The sequence below is a fragment of the Indicator indicator genome, chromosome 25, assembly GCF_027791375.1.
Source record: "Indicator indicator isolate 239-I01 chromosome 25, UM_Iind_1.1, whole genome shotgun sequence".
In the NCBI taxonomy this organism is placed as follows: Eukaryota; Metazoa; Chordata; class Aves; order Piciformes; family Indicatoridae; genus Indicator; species Indicator indicator.
Window position 1 is genome coordinate 16,068,991 of NC_072034.1, and position 20,691 is coordinate 16,089,681.

The 20,691-nt window shown below is 54.0% G+C and overlaps 1 protein-coding gene across 2 annotated transcripts in view; it reads left to right on the forward strand.

Moving 5' to 3' along the window:
* The window catches only part of ARHGAP24 (Rho GTPase activating protein 24), a 210,888-nt gene extending 191,170 nt beyond the window's left edge, over positions 1 to 19,718 (forward strand). For both annotated transcript variants that reach the window (XM_054392282.1, XM_054392283.1), the window contains 5 exons: positions 8,218 to 8,350; positions 9,364 to 9,437; positions 11,085 to 11,206; positions 16,430 to 17,504; positions 19,475 to 19,718. In XM_054392282.1, the coding sequence (XP_054248257.1) occupies positions 8,218 to 8,350; positions 9,364 to 9,437; positions 11,085 to 11,206; positions 16,430 to 17,504; positions 19,475 to 19,718 (1,648 nt within the window). The remainder of the gene's footprint in view (positions 1 to 8,217; positions 8,351 to 9,363; positions 9,438 to 11,084; positions 11,207 to 16,429; positions 17,505 to 19,474) is intronic.
* Positions 19,719 to 20,691: the final 973 nt, after the last annotated feature.

The following is a 20,691-nucleotide window of genomic DNA, read 5'->3' on the forward strand; positions in this document are numbered from 1 at the left end:
CTGGAGCCTCTGTTGCAGGAAGGCTCTGGAGGGGCTGGAAGGTGTCCAGAGAAGGGCCCTGAGGATGAGCAGAGGGCTGGAGCTGCTCTGCTCTGAGGACAGCCTGAGAGAGTTGGGGTTGTGCAGGCTGCAGAGGAGAAGGCTCCCAGGAGACCTTCTGGTGGCCTTGCAGCATCTGAAGGGGGCTCCAAGAAAGCTGGGGAGGGACTTTGGAGAGTGTCAGAGAGTGACAGGACTGGAGGGGATGGAGCAAAACTAGAAGTGGGGAGATTCAGGTTGGATGATAGGAAGAAGTTTTACACCATGAGGGTGGTGAGAGCCTGGCAGAGATTGCCCAGGGAGGTGGTGGAAGCCTCATCCCTGGAGGTTTTTGCAGCCAGGCTGGATGTGGCTGTGAGCAACCTGCTGTGGTGTGAGGTGTCCCTGCCCATGGCAGGGGGTTGGGACTGGCTGAGCCTTGAGGTCCTTTCCAGCCCTGACAATTCTCTGATTCTGTAATTCTCTAGGTGGCTCTGCCTTGGCAGGAGAGTTGTACTCAACAAAATCAAGAGAATCAACCAGTTTGGAAGAGACCTCAGAGATCATCAAGTCCAACCTATTACCTAAGACATCTAAAGCATGGCTCCAGGTGCCACATCCAAGCCTTTTTTGCACACCCACTCAATGATCTCCAGAGGTCCCTTCCAACCCCTGCCATTCTGTGATTGACTTGGGTGTGGTTGGTCATGAAAATTGTTCTTTCCTTGTCCAGATAGAATCCTGCACATGGAAATGGCTTTTAGAAGCACATGGTTCCCCAGAAAGCAGGGGCTTTATTCCCTTTCTAGAGGGAAGTAATCCCTAACCCAAAGCTTTTCCTGGGAGATGAAGTCTTCCCTAGACAGCTGGTTCTTGCCAAACACAAGTGACCTTAGAAAGTTCCTCTTTGTTTCTGCCTCTTCCAGACTTCCTTCCCTTACCCTCACAACCTGCTCCTCAGCTCTGCATCTGGAGCCACTTCCATGTCCCTCTTGATTCCAGCCCTCTTCCTAATCAGCAGAAACAGCCTCTCTATATGGCACAACATAAAGACCCAGGCTAGCAATTAACTGCACCTTAGGAGACAGTTTCTAGTGTGATGGGAGGGTCATTAAATCACTTTAATTGGTGTCCTGCTGGAGGAGACTGTGGGCTTTAGTTCTTGGCAGGGAAGGAACATTTGGAGCAGATTTGCATGGATTTCAGTTTTAGGAAGCTGTGGTCTAAAAAAACACAGGAGAAAAAGGCAGCCCTGGGTTTATTGCCCTTGCCACTGGGGCAAGGGGGTGAAGGGGCAGAGTGTCCCCTCAGCCAGTTTGTTGATGGGCCCAGACTGGCCAGGAGTGGCTGACACCCTGCAGGCTGTGCTGCCATCCTGACCTGGGCAGGCTGCAGAGCTGGGCAGGGAGCAGTCCAATGCCACTGGCTAAGGGCAAGAGGAGAGTCCTGCAGCTGGGGAAGAGCAGCTCCAGGGAGCAGCACAGGTTGGAGCTGAGATGTTGCATGGCAGCTCTGGGGAAAAGGACCTGGGAATGCTGGGGGCCAAGAAGGTGACCCTGAGCCAGCAATGTGTCCTGGTGCCAAGAAGGCCAAGGGGCTCCTGAGGTGCATCAAGAGGAGTGTGGCCAGCAGGTGAGAGAGGTTCTCCTCCCCCTCTGCTCTGTCCTGCTGAGGCCACAGCTGGAGCACTGTGTCCAGTTCTGGGCTCCCCAGCTCAGGAAGCACAAAGAGCTACTGGAGAGAGACCAGCAGAGAGCCACGGAGATGCTGAGGGGTCTGGAACTGCTCTCATGTGAGGAGAGGCTGAGCCCTGGGGCTGGTTGGGCTGCAGAAGAGGAGGCTGAGGGGGATCTGATCAATGCTCACAAATATCTAAGGGTTGGTGTCAGGAGGGTGGGGCCTGACTCTTCTCAGTGGTCCCCAGTGACAGGACAAGAGGCAGTGGGCACAAACCTGACCATAGGAAGTTCCATCTAAGCATGAGGAGGAACTTCTCTGCTGGGAGGGTAACAGAGCCCTGGAGTAGGTTGCCCAGAGAGGTGGTGGACTTTCCTTCCCTGGTGACTTTCAAAGCCCAGCTGGAGGTGTTCCTGTGTGACCTGCTTTAGGTGACCCTGCTCTGGCAGGGGGGTTGGACTGGATGATCCTCAGAGGTTCCTTCCAACCTCTACCATTCTGTGAAATGGCTTCTTAGAAGACCCTGGTCACCTCTGAGAAAGGAAGAACACTTCTTAGGAAGTGACCATGGTCACCTTTAAGAAAGGCTGACCTTTTGTGACTGGGTGGAAGGTGTGAGTTTGTTACTAGCTGGGAGCATCCTTACTTAGGGTTGCAAGATTGGTGACTTGCCCTTCCAAGAAAGAAAGAACAGGTAGTTTCTCTCTGGTGGGCTTCCATGTTTTCATATGCTTGCAAACCCTTGCAGAAGCCCTAAAAAGCCTTTCTGAACAACCTATCAAATGATCAAATTATTCATCAGCATCTTCACTGAGCTGGCTGCTCCTCCTTCTCCTTCTCCTCCTTCTCCTTCTCCTTCTCCTTCTCCTTCTCCTTCTCCTTCTCCTTCTCCTTCTCCTTCTCCTTCTCCTTCTCCTTCTCCTTCTCCTTCTCCTTCTCCTTCTCCTTCTCCTTCTCCTTCTCCTTCTCCTTCTCCTTCTCCTTCTCCTTCTCCTTCTCCTTCTCCTTCTCCTTCTCCTCCTTCTCCTGCTCCCGCTCCTGCTGGGAACCCATCTGTTGCTTAGGCCTCTGCCCACCTTACCTGACCAAGCACTTCAAGGATTTATATTATTCTAAGTAGTTTTTCATCCCTATCCACAGAGTTTGTCTTTTCATTTGCCTGTCCTAAAATGCTGTCATGGTTGCTTGGATGAATTTGCTGCTGTTGGCATTCCTGAAGTGAGTGTCTAACTTGGAAATAGAATCTGTCCATCTTCACTACTCCTCCTGGAGCTTGCTTGCCTGAATGGCTTTCTGGAAAGTAGCCAGGGTTGTGAAAATCATGAGCACAAGGACTAAGGAGCAGGATAGATGTTTGGCTTTGTTCTCTCTCTAAAGAGAAAAGTAAGATGTTGAGATCAATGTTAACTTCAAGCAGATCACAGAGGCACAGAATTTTAAGGGCTGGAAGGGACCTCTGGACATCATCCAGTCCAACCCCCCCCAACCAGGGCAGGTCACACAGGAACACATCCAGGCAAGTTTGGAAAGTCTCCAGACAAGGAGGCTCCACCACCTCCCTGGGTACCATCTTCTCAGCAGCAGCAATGCTCTGGTTCTCTCTGTGAGGAGTTGTGGGCATGTAGAATAGTCAAAGATTCACAGATGGCATTGGGCTGGAAGGGACCCTCCAAGGTCATCTTGTCCAACCCCCCTGCAGGGAGCAGGGACACCTGAGAAGAGAGCCTGAGAGCCCTGGGACTGTTTAGTCTGCAGAAGAGAATCTGAAGGGATCTGATCAATGTCTCTCAATAGCTGAGGGGTGGGGGGCAAGGGGAGGGGGCCAGGCTCTGCTGGGTGGTTCCCAGTGATAAGCCAAAGAACAGTGGGTTCAAACCTGACCATAGAAGATTTCAGCTCAAGATGAGGAGAAACTTCTCCTCATGAGGAGTGAGGGTGACAGCCCTGGAGCAAGAGGCTTGTGGAGTCTCCTTCTCTGGAGCCTTTCCAACCCCACCTGGATGCATTCCTGTGCAGACTCCCCTAGGTGATCCTGCTCTGGCAGGGGGCTTGGACCTGATGATCTCTGGAGGTCCCTCCCAGCCTCTGATACACTGTGAGACTGTGATACCTCCAGCTAGATCAGGCTGCCCAGGACCACATCAAGTCTGACCTTGAATGTCTCCAGGGATTTTTTTAAAAAGAGGCAAGTTCCCAGCATTTCTCAAGCTGTTGCTTAACAGAATTTAAGACTCCAGCTCCTGATGAGGCTGGCAGGCAGGGTTTGTGTGTATGGATGGGGGTGGACGGGTGTGTTTGCTTCTGCTGCCCAAAGCTGCTGGCTAATTCCTGTGGAAGGAGGGTTCTGGAGACTTTGGAGAAGAGAAGGCTCCAGGCAGACCTAATAGGAGCCTGCATGAAGGATGGAGAGAGACTGTGAAGGCTGTGAGGCCATTCAGAGAGTTGGACAGACTGAGAGCTGGGCAGAGGGGAACCTCCTGAGGGTCAGCAAGGAGGAGAGCAGAGTCCTGCAGCTGGGCAGGAAGAATAAACTGCAGCAGGACAGGGTGGGAGGGGATCTGCTGGAGAGCAGCCCCAAGGAGAAGGAGCTGGCAGTGCTGGTGGGCAGCAAGTTCTGCAGGGCACAGCAATGTGCCCTGGGGGGCAAGAAGGCCAAGGGGGTCCTGGGGGGCATTCAGCAGAGTGTGGGCAGCAGAGCCAGGGAGGTTCTCCTCCCCCTCTGCTCTGCCCTGCTGAGACCTCCCCTGGAATATTGCATCCAGTGCTGGGCTCCCCAGCTCAGGAGGGATCTACAGGGATCTGCTGGAGAGAGGCCAAGGGAGGGCTGCAAGGATGCTGAAGGGCCTGGAGCACTGCCTGGGGAGGAGAGGCTGAGAGCCCTGGGGGTGGTTAGTGTGGAGAGGAGAAGGCTGAGAGGGATCTGCTCAATGTCTCTCAAGAGCTGAGGGCTGGGGGGCAGGAAGGAAGGGACAGGGACAGCCTCTGCTCACTGTGCCCTGGGCTAGGCCAAGGGGCAAGGGATGGAAACTGCAGCACAGGAGGTTCCAGCTCAGCAGGAGGAGGAACTTCTGCACTGGGAGGGTGCCAGAGCCCTGGAGCAGGCTGCCCAGAGAGGTTGTGGAGTCTCCTTCCCTGGAGCCTTTGCAGCCCTGTCTGGATGTGTTCCTGTGTGCCCTGTGCTGCATTCTCTGGTCCTGCTCTGGCAGGGGCTTGGACTGGAAGATCTCCAGAGGTCCCTTCCAACCCCTAACATCCTGTGAGCCTGGGATCCTGGGTCTGCAGTGGTAGGACCAGGGGCAGTGGCTTCAAACTAGAGCAGAGCAGATTTAGATTGGATGTTAGGAACAAGTTCTGCACCAGGAAGCTAGTGGAACCCTTGAACAGGTTGCCCAGGGAGGTGGTTGAGGCCCCATCCCTGGAGATATTCAAGGTGAGGCTGGAGAGGGCTGTGGGCAACCTGATCTAGTGGAGGATGTCCCTGCTGAGTGCAGGGGGTTGGCCTGGATGAGCTTTAGAGCTCCCTTCCAACCCAACCCATTCTGTGATTCTGTAATTCTGTCTTCACAAAGCTGCCTGGACAGCATCTTGTGTGAGTTGCCCTGGGTGACTCTGCTTTGGCAGGAGGCTTGCACTCCATGATCCCCAGAGGTCCCTTCCATCCCCTTTGATGCTCTGATTCTGTGTGAAAGTTCTAAGCAATGTTGCAGCACAGTTTAGAAGGAAAAAAAAAGGTTTCCAAACTCCTGCTTTGCAATCCTACCATCTCGTGGCAGTCTGGGGCAGTGCCTCAGCATCCAGGCAGCAGACACAGAAGCATTACAGAGCTGAGAGTATCTCCCAGGCTATTAACTGGGACCTGGGTTTCTCACATCAGCTCTGAAAGCAGCCTTCTGTTGACTTGTGTGCAGGAGGTTCCCCTGAGAACACAGAATTCCTCTTGCTTTCCTTGCTCCTCAGCATCCTGCTTCCCATTTCTCATCTCGGCTCTGCCTGGGTTTTAGCAGCCAGTGAAATCCTGTCAGGACTTCACGCTGAGAGGAGAATCACAGGACCACAGAATTACTGAGGCTCCTGGAAGAGACCTCTGAGATCATCAAGTCCAGCCTATGACCACCACATGGACCTGACCATGGTGCCACATCCAACCTTTCCTTCAACACCTTCAGGGATGGTGACTCCTCCACCTCCCCTGGGCAGTCCATTCCAGTGTCTTAATTCCCCTTTCCATGAGGAAGCTCCTAACTTCCATCAATTTTCAGGGCTTTCCTCCCCTTCTTCAACCTTTTTATCCTCCATCTGCTCTGCTCTGCTCTTAAGGAGCTCCCTTCACACGAAGGGACTGGCATCAAATTATTTTGATGTGCTCCTTGAAGCATGGATCCTGACAGCACAAAGAAGGGGAAATGATTGCTTAGGTTGGAAACCTCTGGGATTGCTTTTAGTTGTTGCTCAGGAATTTCTTGAGGAGGGTAGATTTGGACTGGATGTTGGGAAGGGAGGGATTTCTGACAAGGACTTGGAGTTCCAGGCTGAGGGACAATGGCTTTGAGCTGGGAGAGGGGAGATTGAGAGTGGAGATGGGGAAGAAGTTGTTTCAAGTGAGGGTGGGGAGAGACTGGCACAGGTTGCCCAAGGAGGCTCCCTCCCTGGAGGTGTTCAAGGATGTGGCTCTGAGCAACCTGATCTAATGTGAGGTGTCCCTGCCCATGGCAGGGGGTTGGAACTGGGTGATCTTGAAGGTCCCTTCCAGGCCAAACCACTCAGGCCTAGTCAGCCCACACCTGGAGTATTGTGTTCAGTTCTGGGCTCCCCAGTTCAAGAGGGACAGGGATCTGCTTGAGAGAGCTCAACAGAGAGCTAGAAGGATGATTAAGAGCATCTCTCTTAGGAGGAGAGAGTGAGAGCTTGAGAGAGCTCAACAGAGCTGGAAGGATGATTATGAGACTGGAGCATCTCTCTTAGGAGGAGAGAGTGAGAGCCCTGGGGCTGTTCAGGCTGAGAAGGGATCTGATCCATGTCCATAAATACCTGCAGGGTGGCTGGCAGAAGGATAGAGCCAGGCTCTTTTCACTGATATCCAGTGACAGGACAACAGGCAGTGGATGTGAACTCAACCACAGGAAATTCCATCTCAACATGGGAAAAAAATTCTTTACTGTGAGGGTGCTGGAGCTGCCCAGAGAGGTTGTGGAGTCTCCTTCACTGGATGTCTTCAAAACCTGCCTGGATGTGTTCCTGTGTGACCTGCCCTAGGTGATCCTGCTCTGGCAAGGGGACTGAACTCAATGATCTCTGGAGGTCCCTTCCAGCTGCTGTCATTCTGTGATTCTTAGAAAATGTAGATTTTGGTAGTGTTTTGTTTGCAGAATTTCCCTAGTGCCTGGCTGGGAGCTGGGAGTTGCTGGGAGTTTGAATCCAGGAGGGTGCTTAACATTTTAATGCCAGCTTTACAGGCACAGTGCTTTATCATTTCTCTTCTCCTACCTGGAATCAGACAGCTTCCACCAGACCACAGTAATCCAAGGCTGTTCTGATCATAGAACCACAGAACTGTCAGGGTTGGAAGGGAGCTCAAGGCTCAGCCAGTTCCAACCCCCTGCCATGGGCAGGGACACCTCACACCACAGCAGGTTGCTCACAGCCACATCCAGCCTGGCTGCAAAAACCTCCAGGGATGAGGCTTCCACCACCTCCCTGGGCAACCTCTGCCAGGCTCTCACCACCCTCGTGGTGTAAAACTTCTTCCTATCATCCAATCTGAATCTCCCCACTTCTACTTTTGCTCCATCCCCCCACTCCTATCCCTCCCTCACACCCTCCAAAGTCCCTCCCCAGCTTTCTTGGAGCCCCCTTCAGATGCTGCAAGGCCACCAGAAGGTCTCCTGGCAGCCTTCTCCTCTCCAGCCTGCACAACCCCAACTCTCTCAGGCTGTCCTCAGAGCAGAGCAGCTCCAGCCCTCTGCTCATCCTCAGGGCCCTTCTCTGGACACCTTCCAGCCCCTCCAGAGCCTTCCTGCAACAGAGGCTCCAGACCTGGCCCCAGAGCTGCAGGTGGGGTCTGAGCAGAGTGGAGCAGAGGGGGAGAATCCCCTCCCTGGCCCTGCTGGCCACACTTCTCTTGCTGCAGCCCAGGCTCTGCTTGGCTCTCTGGGCTGCAAGTGCTCCCTGCTGGCTCCTGCTCAGCTTCTCCTCCCCCAGCACCCCCAAGTCCCTCTCCTCAGCCTGGATTTGTGCGTGGGATTGCCTCAACCCAGCTGCAGGCCCTTGCCCTTGGTCTTGTTGACCCTCCAGAGGTTGGCTTGTGCTCACCTCTGCAGGAACTCAGAGCAGGAAATCAGCAGAGTTGTCAATTAGTCACTTGCAGGTGCCCTAAGCAACCCAACCCCCAGATTCCAGATCTGCTCTCTCTCTAGTGCATCTTTTGTCAATGAAATATGGGGTGAGGATGGAGCAGTGCCACTTTGTATCCTGGGAATGTCAAGGTGTGAGCCTGCTGATGGCCTCCTGTGTTCCACCCCCCAGCACCACGGATGTGCACACGGTGGCGTCGCTGCTCAAGCTGTACCTGAGGGAGCTCCCGGAGCCAGTCGTTCCCTATGCCAAGTATGAGGAGTTCCTGTCCTGTGCCAAACTGCTCAGCAAGGAGGAGGAGATGGTGAGTTGGCAGTTTCCTGCTGGCATGTGCCAACCTCTGCTGTGCCTGTACAGGAGCAGGCAGTGTGAGCTTGCAGCACAGAAGGCAAATCGCATCCTGCTTTGGATGCAGTGTTGCCAGCAGAGCCAGAGAGGTGATTGTGCCACTGTGCTCTGCCCTGGGGAGACCTCACCTGGAGTACTGTGTGCAGCTCTGGAGCCCTCAATAGAGGAAGGACATGGATGTGATGGAGCAGGTCCAGAGGAGGCCATGGAATTGATCAGGGGGTTGGACCAGTTCAGCTGTGAGGACAGGCTGAGGGGGCTGGGGGTGTTCAGCCTGGAGAAGAGAAGGTTCCAGGGAGACCTTAGAGCAGCCTGTCCCCACAGGGGAGGTTCTCCAGCCCTCTGATCATCTTCATGGCCCTCTCTGGACCCTCTCCAGCAGCTCCAGGTCCTTCTTGTGCTGGGGGCCCCAGAGCTGGAGGCAGTGCTGCAGGTGGGGTCAGAGCAGAGCAGAGCAGAGGGCAGAATCCCCTCCCTGTGCTGCTGCTCTCCCTGCTCTGGATGCAGCTCAGCACACAGCTGGCTCTGGGCTGCCAGGGACCATTGCTGGCTCCTGGGCACTTTGTCACCACCTGACACCCCCAAGGCCTTCTCCTCAAGGCTGCTCTTGAGTCTCTCCTCACCCAGCCTGGATCTGTGCTTGGGATTGCCCTGACCCAGGTGCAGGACCTTGCATCTGGCCTTGTTGAACTTCATGAGCCTGGCTTGGGCCAAGAATGTCTCAAGCCTGTCCTAGTCCCTCTGGATGCCATCCCTGCCCTGCAGTGTGTCAGGTGGAGCACACAGCTTGGACTCTGGAAGGTGTCCCTGGTGGTACCCTCTGTGTATCACTGAGCACTGCAGTTTCAGTGTTGTGCTCCTAGTCTGCTGAGAGGAACTGCTGCCTTTTTCTGTCTCTTTGGTAGAATCCCAAGAACTGCTGCCTCCTCACTCCCTGTTTGTTTGTTTTTATCCTTAAATCACACGCAGGGCCTTAAAGAACTGGTGAAGCAAGTGAAGAGCCTGCCAGCTGCCAATTACAATCTGCTGAAGTATATCTGCAGGTGAGTGCTCCTGCAAGCACATCCCTGTGGCATTCCCAGCTGTGAGCTGGCAGGCAGGCCTGGCTGGCTATGTGCCCTGAAGGAAGAGCCTTGCCCATGCTCAGAGAATGGCTGAACTTCAGTGGATGCACTAAAAGCAGAGGTTTGCTGCATGACTCATCCCTCATTTGCTCCATCAAGGTGCACAGTTCTGGCTTTGCTTTCATAAGCAAGAAGTGCAGGCAGGTAGAAGGCTGTCTTCTGTCCTCTCTATGGTGTCACAGTGGCTCACAGTGTGGTTAGGGGTTGGAAGGGACCTTTGGAGAGCATTGAGTCCAATCCCTCTGCCAAGGCAGGGTCACCTGGAGAAAGTATAGAATGGTTTGGGTTGAAAGGGAGCTCCAAAGCTCATCCAGCCCAACCCCCTGCAGTCAACAGGGACATCCTCCACTAGAGCAGGTTGCTCAGAGCCCTGTCCAGCCTCACCTTGAATATCTCCAGGCATGGGGCCTCAACTACCTCTCTGAGCAACCTGTTGGATTGTTTCATCACACTCACCCAGGAACACATCCAGGCAGGTTTTGAGTGTTTCCAGAGATGGAGACTCCACCACCCCTCTGGGCAGCCTGCCCCAGGGCTCCCTCACCCTTACATTACAGAAGATCCTCCTCATGTTCAGATGAACTTCTGATGTTCCACTTTGTGCCCTGAGCCCTTGTCCTGTCCCTGGGCACCACTGAACAAAGCCTGGCCCCATCCTCCTGACCCCCAGCCTTGGAGTATTGATCAGCATTGAGCAGATCTTCCCCTCAGTCTTAATGCACCCCAGAAGTCCCTTGGCCTTCTTGGCACATTGCTAGCTCATGGTCACTCCGTTGTCCCCCAGCAGTCCCAGGTCTTTCTCCAGAGCTGCTCTCCAACAGCTCAGCCCTTAGCCTGCCCTGGGGTTGTTCTTCCCCAGCTGCAGGTTCTTTTCTCCCTCTGCTCTGCCCTGCTGAGAGCACAGCTGCAATCCTGTGTCCAGCTCTGGGCCCCCCAGTTCAAGAGAGACAGAGACCTGCTGGAGAGAGGCCAAGGGAGAGGCAGGAGGAGGAGTTGGGGACTTGAGCATCTCCCCTGGGAAGAGAGCCTGAGAGCCCTGGGGGTGGTTAGTGTGGAGAGGAGAAGGCTGAGAGGGATCTGATCAATGTCTGTCAATAGCTGAGGGGTGGGAGACAAGGGGAGGGGGCCAGGCTCTGCTGGGTGATGTGCAGTGATAAGCCAAGGAGCAGTGGACACAAACTGGAACAGAGAAGGTTTCACCTCAACATGAGGAGAAACTTTTTTGGTGTGAGGGTGAGAGAGCCCTGGAGCAGGCTGCCAGAGAGGTTGTGGAGTCTCCTTCTCTGGACACTTTCCAAACCCACCTGGATGCATTCCTGTGTGGACTACCCTGGGTGACCCTGACTGGCTGATCTCTGGAGGTCCCTTCCAACCTCTAACATTCTGTGATCCTGTGAGTTGAGGAGAATTAACCTTGAGCTTTCCAGGTGTCCCATGAGTATTCAGAAGGAAACCCTTGAAGGATGTGAAGAAACCATCACTATGCTTTGAATTGATTTTATGGTTTGATTTTTTTTTTAATGTCCTTTTTAACATGGTCCTTAAAGGCCTCTTTCTTCTCCACAGGTTCCTTGATGAAGTCCAGTCCTACTCAGGCATCAACAAAATGAGTGTGCAAAACCTGGCCACCGTTTTTGGCCCCAACATCCTTCGTCCCAAGGTGGAAGATCCTCTGACTATCATGGAGGGTGAGCTTAAAGAGCAGAACTGGTAGTAGAAAGGAGGGAAGTCTTTAGGTTTGCTCACAGGACAGACCAGTAAGTTCCATATATATCTGTTTTACAGACACAGAATTCTTCAGCTTGAATGAACTCCTGGGTAAAAACTTTGCAGTTGACTCTAAAAAGCGACTGAAATGTGGCAGCTCTGTAAAGAGGCTTTGCATGAGGGTTGTGCTGCCCTGGCAGCTTCCCTTGGACTTCTTCTCTCCAAACTTGCTGCAAATCCAGCATGTTCCTATTCAGCATGTGTGCTTGGAGTGCACTTGATGTTTGAGCTTCAGTTCTGAGGGATGAGAAGGTCACTCCAGGCTCATACTGCAGTGACTCGAGTGTCCCAAATCCCTCCCGGCACGGCAGGGATCAGCCTGTCAGCAGCATTCTGCCCTTCACAGCAGTGTTCAGCTGCAGCCTTTGGCTGCAAAAATCTAGCCAGGAAAATCTCACAGAATCACAGTGGGTAGGGGTTGGGAGGGATCTCTGGAGATCATCCAGTCCAAGCCTCCTGCCAAGGCAGGGTCACCTAGACAAGGTCACACAGGAACATGTCCAGGTGGGTTTGGGATGTCTGCACCACCCCTCTGGGCAGCCTGCCCCAGGGCTCCCTCACCCTTACATTACAGAAGATCCTCCTCATGTTCAGATGAACTTCTGATGTTCCACTTTGTGCCCTGAGCCCTTGTCCTGTCCCTGGGCACCACTGAACAAAGCCTGGCCCCATCCTCCTGACCCCCAGCCTAGGAGTATTGATCAGCATTGATCAGATCCCCCTCAGGCTGCTCTTCTGCAGGCTAACAGCCCCAGGGCTCTCAGCCTTGCCTCACCAGAGCTCTTGCAGTGCCCTCAGCAGCTCTGCAGCCCTTTGCTGTGCCCTCTCCAGCAGTTCCCTGTTCCTCTTGAGCTGGGGAGCCCAGAACTGGACACAATGCTCCAGCTGTGGCCTCAGCAGGGCAGAGCAGAGGGGGAGGAGAACCTCTCTCACCTGCTGGCCACACTCCTCTTGATGCACCCCAGGAGCCCCTTGGCCTTCTTGGCCACCAGGGCACACTGCTGGCTCATGGGCATCCTGTTGGCCCCCAGCACTCCCAGCTCCTTTTCCCTAGAGTTGCCTCCTATAATTTCCTCCTAGGCTTAGTCTTTGTGGCCTTAGTTCTCCATAGAGTCCACGACAACTTTTTTCTCTCTCCAAACTTGTTTGGATTTCATAGAATCATTTTGCTTGGCTTTAAGATCCTTGAGTCCAGCCCCATAACCTGACCTAACTCCACCAAGTCTGGTGCTGCTCTCATCAACTTGTTACTAGGGAGGATTTATGGAACTCTCTCAGAAATTAGGGCTGTACACAGACTCTGCACTGAAAATCTTCCCAAACCTCAAAACTGCTGTGCTCAGAGTTTACCTGAGAGCTTGTGGACTTCTGTTGTTGTTTGCTTGATGCTTTTTCTTTCCCCCAGGTGCAAAAATTCCTCACAGACTTTGTTTATTTAATTGTTTTCCTCCAGTCTTCTGTTTCCTCCTCCTCCCATTTAATTCTTCCCACCCCATCCATGTTGTTGTGAAGGTGTGAAAGCAGTGAGCAGCAGGTTTGGATGTCTGAACAGCAGCTCAGAGAAGCTAGAAAACCTTCTAACATGAAGAGGGGTTTTAATCACAGAATCCTAGAGTGGTTTGGGTTGGAAAGGAGCTTAAAGATCAGCCAGTTCCACCCCTCCTGCCAGGGGCAGGGACACCTCCCACTACACCATCTAACCCCATCTAACCTGCCTTCCAGGTTTGGAGCCTTCACAATCCCTCTGGGCCACCTGTGCCAGTGCCTCACCTTTCTTCCTCCTGTCTCATCTCAATCCAGCTTCTTCCAGTCTGAAGCCATCACCTCTCATCCTGTCACTCCATGCCTTTGTCAAAAGTCCCTCCCCAGCTCTCCTGGAGCCCTTTCAAGCACTGCAAGGCTGCACAAAGGTCTCCCTGGAGCCTTCTTATCTCCAGGCTGAGCAGCCCCAATTCTCCCAGGCTGTCCCCATAGCAGAGGTGCTCCAGCCTTTACATAACTGTGGTGGCTTCCTCTGTCCCTGCTCCAACAGGTCCCTGTCTCTCCTGTGCTGAGGACTCCAGAGCTGCCCCAGCACTGCAGGTGAGGTCTGAGCAGAGCAGAGGGGCAGAATCCCCTCCCTGCCCCTGCTGCCCACCCTGCTGGGGCTCAGCCCAGCACAGGGTTGGCTCCTGGGCTGCCAGCTCACATTGCTGGCTCCTGCTGAGCTGCTCCTCACCCAGCAGCCCCAGGCCCTTCTCCTCAGGGCTGCTCTCTGCCCATTCTGGGTGCAGCACTTGGGATTGACCTGATCCACGTGCAAGACCTTGCATCTGCACTTCAGTGTCTGGATCCTCCTTGTCACAATGTATGGTTTGATCATGCAGTTAACTCAAAAGGGCTTGCAAGAGCAGGTGTCCAATTTACCTGCATGCTTGTAATGGCTCTGCATGAGCACCATCAAACCTGTGAAGCTTCAGAGACCCTTAGAGCTGCATTGCTGGCTTCCCCCTGCTCTCTGTGTGCCTTTGTCTCCAGTGCACTGTGACTATCTGATCTGGGGGTGCAGAGAAAAGCTTCACTGTGTCACTGAGGTCCTTGTTAGCACAGCTTACATCATCCTGTGAGAAGAAATCTCCAGAGACTTTCCTGCTTTGTTTTCTTCCTCCCAACTGTCTCCTCCTGTCTCTTGCAGAAGAGACATTTTCTGTGCATGAGTGCATGCTGCCTCTCCCTTCACCTTCACCCTCTCTCTCTCTTTGTACCTCCACAGCTCCCAGTCTGGCTGCAGGGGTAGCTCCTCTTACCTCCACACTTCTGTAGAGCTTCATAGCCTGATGGATAACTGCTGTGAATGTTTGGCTTGGTCAGGCAGCAAACTATCCTTTTTTTTTTTCCCATATTTTTGCATCAAATAGCACAAAACTGCCAGGGTTGGAAGGGAGCTCAAGGCTCAGCCAGTTCCAAGCCCCCTGCCATGGGCAGGGACACCTCACACCACAGCAGGTTGCTCACAGCCACGTCCAGCCTGGCCTTCAAAACCTTCAGGTCTCTTCCAACCTCAACAGCTCTGTGATTCTGTGATACTTCCCTCCTCTTCTTAGGGGGTCTGTGGGGCCTGCTGGCCTGGTTTGATGGAAAGAAGAAGTGGTGCTGATTTGGCCCAGTAGTTGGAGGCACCTCAGGCAGTTAAATGGTCAGGGTGTTGCACACAGAGGTGCACTGTGTCAATGTTTGTCCCAGCTGAGTGCTTGCTGAGTGTTTGTGTTCATGGGAGCACCTCTGCCCACCTGAGGACAGGCTGGGAGAGTTGGGGCTGTTCAGCCTGGAGAGGAGAAGGCTCCAGGGAGACCTTAGAGCAGCCTTCCAGTACCTGAAGGGGGCTACAGGAGAGCTGGGGAGGGACTTTTTACCAAGGCAAGGATAGGATGAGGTCTAATGGCTTCAAACTGGAAGAATCATAGAATCACCTGGGTTGGAAGGGACCTCCAAAGCTCATCCAGTTCAACTCCCTGCAGTCAGCAGGGACATCTTCCACTAGATCAGGTTGCCCAGAGCCCTGTCCAGCCTCACCTGGAATATCTCCAGGGATGGAGCCTCAACCACCTCCCTGGGCAACCTCTTTCAGAGTTCCAGCAGCCTCCTGGTGCACAGCTTCTTCCTAACATCCAGTCTCAAGCTGTGCAGGGGGAAGGTTAGGCTTGATCTTAGCAAGAAGCTCTTCCCAGAAAGAAAGATTGGAATGGGCTGCCCAGGGAGGTGGTGGGGCCAGCATCCCTGGAGGTGTTTAACTAAAGCCTGGATGAGGCACTTAGTGCCAAGGTCTGGTTGATTAGTTAGGGTTGGATGATTGGTTGGACCTGATGATCTTGGAGGTCTCTTCCAACCTGGCTGATTCTGTGAGCATCCAATCTAAATCTGCTCTTCTCTAGTTTGAAACCACTACACCTTAGAAGCTGGATTTAGATGAGACATGAGGATGAAATTCTTCCCCATGAGGGTGGTGAGGGACTGCAACAGGTTGCCCAGAGAAGTTGTGGAGGCTCCAAGCCTGGAAGTGTTGAAAGTAGAAGAGAACCACAAGGATGATTTGGGGACTTGAGCATCTCCTCTAGGAAGAGAGACTGAGAGCCCTGGGGACATTGAGTCTAGAGGGGAGAATTCTGAGAGGGATCTGATCAATGTCTATCAATAGCTGAGGGGTGGGTGTCAAGTGGAGGGGGCCAGGCTCTGCTGGGTGGCTCCCAGTGATAAGCCAAGGAACAATGGCTTCAAACTTGACCATAGAAGATTTCAGCTCAAGATGAGGAGAAACTTCTTTACAGTGAGGGTGACAGAGCCCTGGAGCAGGCTGCCCAGGGGGTTGTGGAGTCTCCTTCTCTGGAGACTTTCCAACTAGAGCCTCCTCCACTAGATCAGACTGCTCAGAGCCTTGTTGAGCCTGACCTTGAATATCTCCAGGGATGGGACCTCAACTACATCCCTGGACAACATTTTCCGGTGATTAACCACTCTCATGCTAAAGAACTTGTTCTTAACATCCAATCTAAATCTATTCTTTTATAGTTTGAAGCCATTCCCCCTCCTGGATGCATTCCTGTGCAGACTCCCCTAAGTGATCCTGCCCTGGCAGGGGGGTTGGACCTGATGATCTCTGGAGGTCCCTTCCAGCCTCTGATACACTGGGATACTGGAACACAAACCCTGTGAGGAGAGGCTGAGGGAGCTGGGGGTGTTCAGCCTGGAGAAGAGGAGGCTCAGGGCAGACCTCATTGCTCTCTACAACTACCTGCAGGGAGGTTGTAGCCAGGTGGGGGTTGGGCTCTGCTCCCAGGCAACCAGCAGCAGAAGGAGGGGGGACAGTCTCAAGCTGTGCCAGGGGAGGCATAGGCTGGAGATTAGGAGGAAGTTCTTCAGAGAGAGAGAGATTTGCCATTGGGATGTGCTGCCCAGGGAGGTGGTGGAGTCACCATCCCTGGAGATGTTCAAGAAAAGCCAGGATGAGGCACTTAGTGCCATGGTCTGGTTGATTGGACAGGGCTGGGTGAAAGGTAGGACTGGATGAGCTTGGAGGTCTCTTCAACCTGGTTGCTTCTATTCTAAGTGCAGTTAGGCCCTCAACCAAGCAGTCCCTTAATGACCACGTGCTCGGTGTCTCCTTCCAGGCACGGTAGTAGTCCAGCAGCTCATGTCAGTGATGATCAGCAAGCATGAGGAGCTGTTTCCCAAGGACACAGACCTGCAGCTGGGACCAGAGGTGTGCAACAACAACAACACCGAAACGCCAAAGAAAGCAGCTGGGGGGCAGCTGCAGAACAAGGAGAACAACAACACCGCCAAGGAGGCTGCCGTGAGGCACTGCTCGTGGGAGAAGCCCGAGTCTCCCCAGAGGGCAAGCCTGGACGGTGAGCCTCAGCCTGCCCTGCCAGGCAGCAAGACAAACAGCCCCAGGAACAGCCTCCAGAAGGCAGATGTCACCAGAAGCCCTCCGCTGACGGTGAAGAAAAACCCTGCCTTCAACAAGGGCAGCGGCATCGTCACCAACGGCTCCTTCAGCAGCTCCCTGGAGGGCCCTGAGAAGAGCCAGACCTTGCCCAGCTGCAGCCTGCAGGCCAGGAGAACCTCCTCCATCAAAGGGGCCGTGACCAAGATGGGCACACAGAGCGTGCAGAACGGGGGGGCGAGGCTGGGGCTGGTGGGCAGCGAGGGGCACGGCAATGCCCTGGGCGGCCGCAGCCTGGGCTGGGTCCCCAACGGCTTCGTCACGCTGAGGGACAGCAGGCAGAGGGAAGGCCTGAGCGAGGCAGGCCAGCACAACAGGCTGTCCACCTACGACAATGTCCACCAGCAGTTCTCCGGGGGGAACTCTGAGGACAAGCAGAGCGTGGACAGCGCCACCTGGTCCACCTCCTCTTGTGAAATATCCCTCCCCGAGCACTCCAACTCCTGTCGCTCCTCCACCACCACTTGCCCCGAGCAGGACTTTTATGTGGGGACCTTTGAAGACTCGGTACTGGATGGCCCAGCCCAGGAAGACCTCTCTAACCCAGATGATTACGAGAACAAAAGTGACAGGAGGAGCGTGGGGGCCCACAGCAGCCGGGCCACCAGCAGCAGCGACAACGGAGAAACGTTTGTGGCCAGCAGCACCAACAACCACAGTGCTCTGCACAGCCTGGTGTCCAGCTTGAAGCAGGAGATGGCCAAGCAAAAAGTGGAGTATGAGACAAGGATAAAAAGGTAAGGAGGCTTTGGCTCTGCTGTCTCACTGCCTTTTGGAGAGGGTCAACGTGAGCCACAAGTGTGCCCAGAAAGCAAATCGAATCCTGGGCTGCAGCAAGAGAAGTGTGGCCAGCAGGGCCAGGGAGGGGATTCTCCCCCTCTGCTCCACTCTGCTCAGACCCCAGCTGCAGCTCTGGGGCCAGGTCTGGAGCCTCTGTTGCAGGAAGGCTCTGGAGGGGCTGGAAGGTGTCCAGAGAAGGGCCCTGAGGATGAGCAGAGGGCTGGAGCTGCTCTGCTCTGAGGACAGCCTGAGAGAGTTGGGGTTGTGCAGGCTGGAGAGGAGAAGGCTCCCAGGAGACTTTCTTGTGGCCTTCCAGGATCCAAAGGGGCCTCCAAGAAAACTGGGAAGGGACTTTTTAGGGTGTGAGGGAGGGATAGGAGTGGGGGGGATGGAGCAAAACTAGAAATGGGTAGATTCAGATTGGATGTTAGGAAGCAGTTCTTCCTCATGACTGTGGTGAGAGCCTGGCAGAGGTTGCCCAGGGAGGTGGTGGAAGCCTCATCCCTGGAGGTGTTTGCAGCCAGGCTGGATGTGGCTGTGAGCAACCTGCTGTGGTGTGAGGTGTCCCTGCCCATGGCAGGGGGTTGGCATTGGCTGAGCCTTGAGGTCCTTTCCAACCCTGACCTTTTTCCTCTCTCATGACTTGCCAGCAACCTGCACTAGATGCAGTCCCTGCAGGGGTGCTCACCACTGAGTTTCCTGTCCCTTGGTGCTGGCATACTCTGGCCTTGCTTTTGTGATGTCATAGAGTGGTAGTGGTTGGAAGGAACCTCTGGAGAGGTTGCCAGAGGGGTTCTGGTGTCTCTTTGTCTCCTTTTCTGGAGACTTTCAAGACCCATCTGGATGTTTTCCTGTGTGCCCTGTGCTGCATTCTCTGGTCCTGCTCTGGCAGGGCATTGGACTGGAAGATCTCCAGAGGTCCCTCAGCACCTTTGTAGCCTCCCTCCACCAATTCCCTGTCCCTCTTGAACTGGGGAGCCCAGAACTGGACACAGTACTCCAGGTGAGGCCTCACTGGGGCAGAGTAGAGGAAGAGGAGAACCTCCTTTGACCTGCCAGGCCAGGCTTGCTGGGTACACCTCCCCAGCTAAGTCAGCCTTGCCTTATACACCTCCCCAGCTAAGTCAGCCTTGCCAGATACACCTCCCCAGGTAAGCCAGACTTGCCTGCTATGCCTCCCCGAGTAAGCCAGGCTTGCTGGCTACGCCTTCCCAGGTAAGCCAGGCTTGCTGGCTACGCCTCCCCAGGTAAGCCAGGCTTGCTGGCTACGCCTCCCCAGGTAAGCCAGGCTTGCTGGCTACACCTCCCCGAGTAAGCCAGGCTTGCTGGCTACACCTCCCCGAGTAAGCCAGGCATGCTGGCTACACCTCCCCAGGTAAGCCAGGCATGCTGGCTACACCTCCCCAGGTAAGCCAGGCTTGCTGGCTACACCTCCCCGAGTAAGCCAGGCATGCTGGATACACCTCCCCAGGTAAGCCAGGCATGCTGGATACACCTCCCCAGGTAAGCCAGGCTTGCTGGCTACACCTCCCCGAGTAAGCCAGGCATGCTGGCTACACCTCCCCAGGTAAGCCAGGCTTGCTGGCTACACCTCCCCGAGTAAGCCAGGCATGCTACCCCCCAGTAAGCCAGGCATGCTGGCTACACCTCCCCAGGTAAGCCAGGCTTGCTGGCTACACCTCCCCGAGTAAGCCAGGCATACTGGCTACACCTCCCCAGGTAAGCCAGGCTTGCTGGCTACACCTCCCCGAGTAAGTCAGGCTTGCTGGCTACACCTCCCCAGGTAAGCCAGGCTTGCCTTACACACCTCCCTACCCTAGTCCAGGCTTTCTGAAGGCCACGCCCCGTGGCTGTGCTGCATGTGGTGGTGGTGGTGGTTTGAGCTTCTGCCCCTGAGGAGCTGTCTGCTTGTGCTTGCTGTTGGCAGCTTGGAGCAGAGGAATCTCAGCCTGGAGACGGAGATGCTGGCCCTGCATGAGGAGCTGGACCAGGAGCGGAAGAAGTTCACCATGGTGGAGATCAAGATGCGCAACGCGGAGCGGGCCAAGGAGGACGCCGAGAAGAGGAATGCCATGCTGCAGAAGGAGATGGAGCAGTTCTTCTCCACCTTTGGAGAGCTGACAGTGGAGTCTCGCAGGCCAGACAGGGGCAACACCATCTGGATCCAGTGAGCCTTGGAAGGAGGAGACTGTGGGACTCTGGGGCAGGGGCTCAGGGGAGCTGTGGGGTAGCAGGTGGCTGGTCACCTGGCGGAGGCGAGGACTCAACGTGGGCTTGCAGACCCTTGGTGGAAGAGGAGGGACAGGCATGAACCTAACTATCTCCAGTGTGTACTGCTCAGAGTGTGCCCTCTGAGTGCTTCAGCAGACTACTGTCAAGTGTTACAACTGGATACCTGTACAGACCTGGTGAAAGCAAATCAGCTTAGAGAGACAGAGAGAGAGAGAGAGAGAGAGAGAGAGCAAGAGATGTGTCTCCAGAAGTTATTTTAAGGCAGGTCTTGTATTTAAACTTGGTGAAATTGAAACCTGGTTGCAATCAAGCTTTGTATTGAGGCTTTCCTCCCTTGCACTTAACACAAGGAGTTATTTTTGGCTGTGTGTCACCATCAGCTTTATTTGGTACAGCAAAGGGGTTTGGGTTGGGTGGGGTTTGGCCAAGGTATGGGGGGTTGTTGGTTTGGGGGTTTTTTTTGTGGGTTTTTTGGTTTTGGTGCTTTGGGGTTTTTTTTTTATTGTTGGTTTGGGGGGTTTTTTGCTTTGTTTTGCTGGTTTGGAGTTTTCTTGTTGGTTTTGGTGGTTTGCTTTGTTTTGTTGTTTTGGGTTTTTTTTGGTTTATTGTTTGGGTTTTTTGGTGTTCTTTTGTTTGGTTGGTTTGGGGGTATTTTGTTTTGTTGTTTTGGGGTTTTTTGGGGTTTTGGGTTTGGTTTGCTTTGGTTTAGGGAGTTTTTCTGTTGTTTTGGGTTTTTTTGGTGGGTTTGTTTTGTTCTGTGGCTTTTGGGGTTTGGTTTGGTTTGTTGTTTTGGGGGTTTTGGTTGTTTTTGTTTTGGGTGGGTTGGTTTTGTTGGTTTGGGGGTTTTTTGTTGTTGTTTTGGGGGGTTTTGTGTTCTTTTTATTTGGTTAGTTTAGGGTTTTGTTTTCTTGG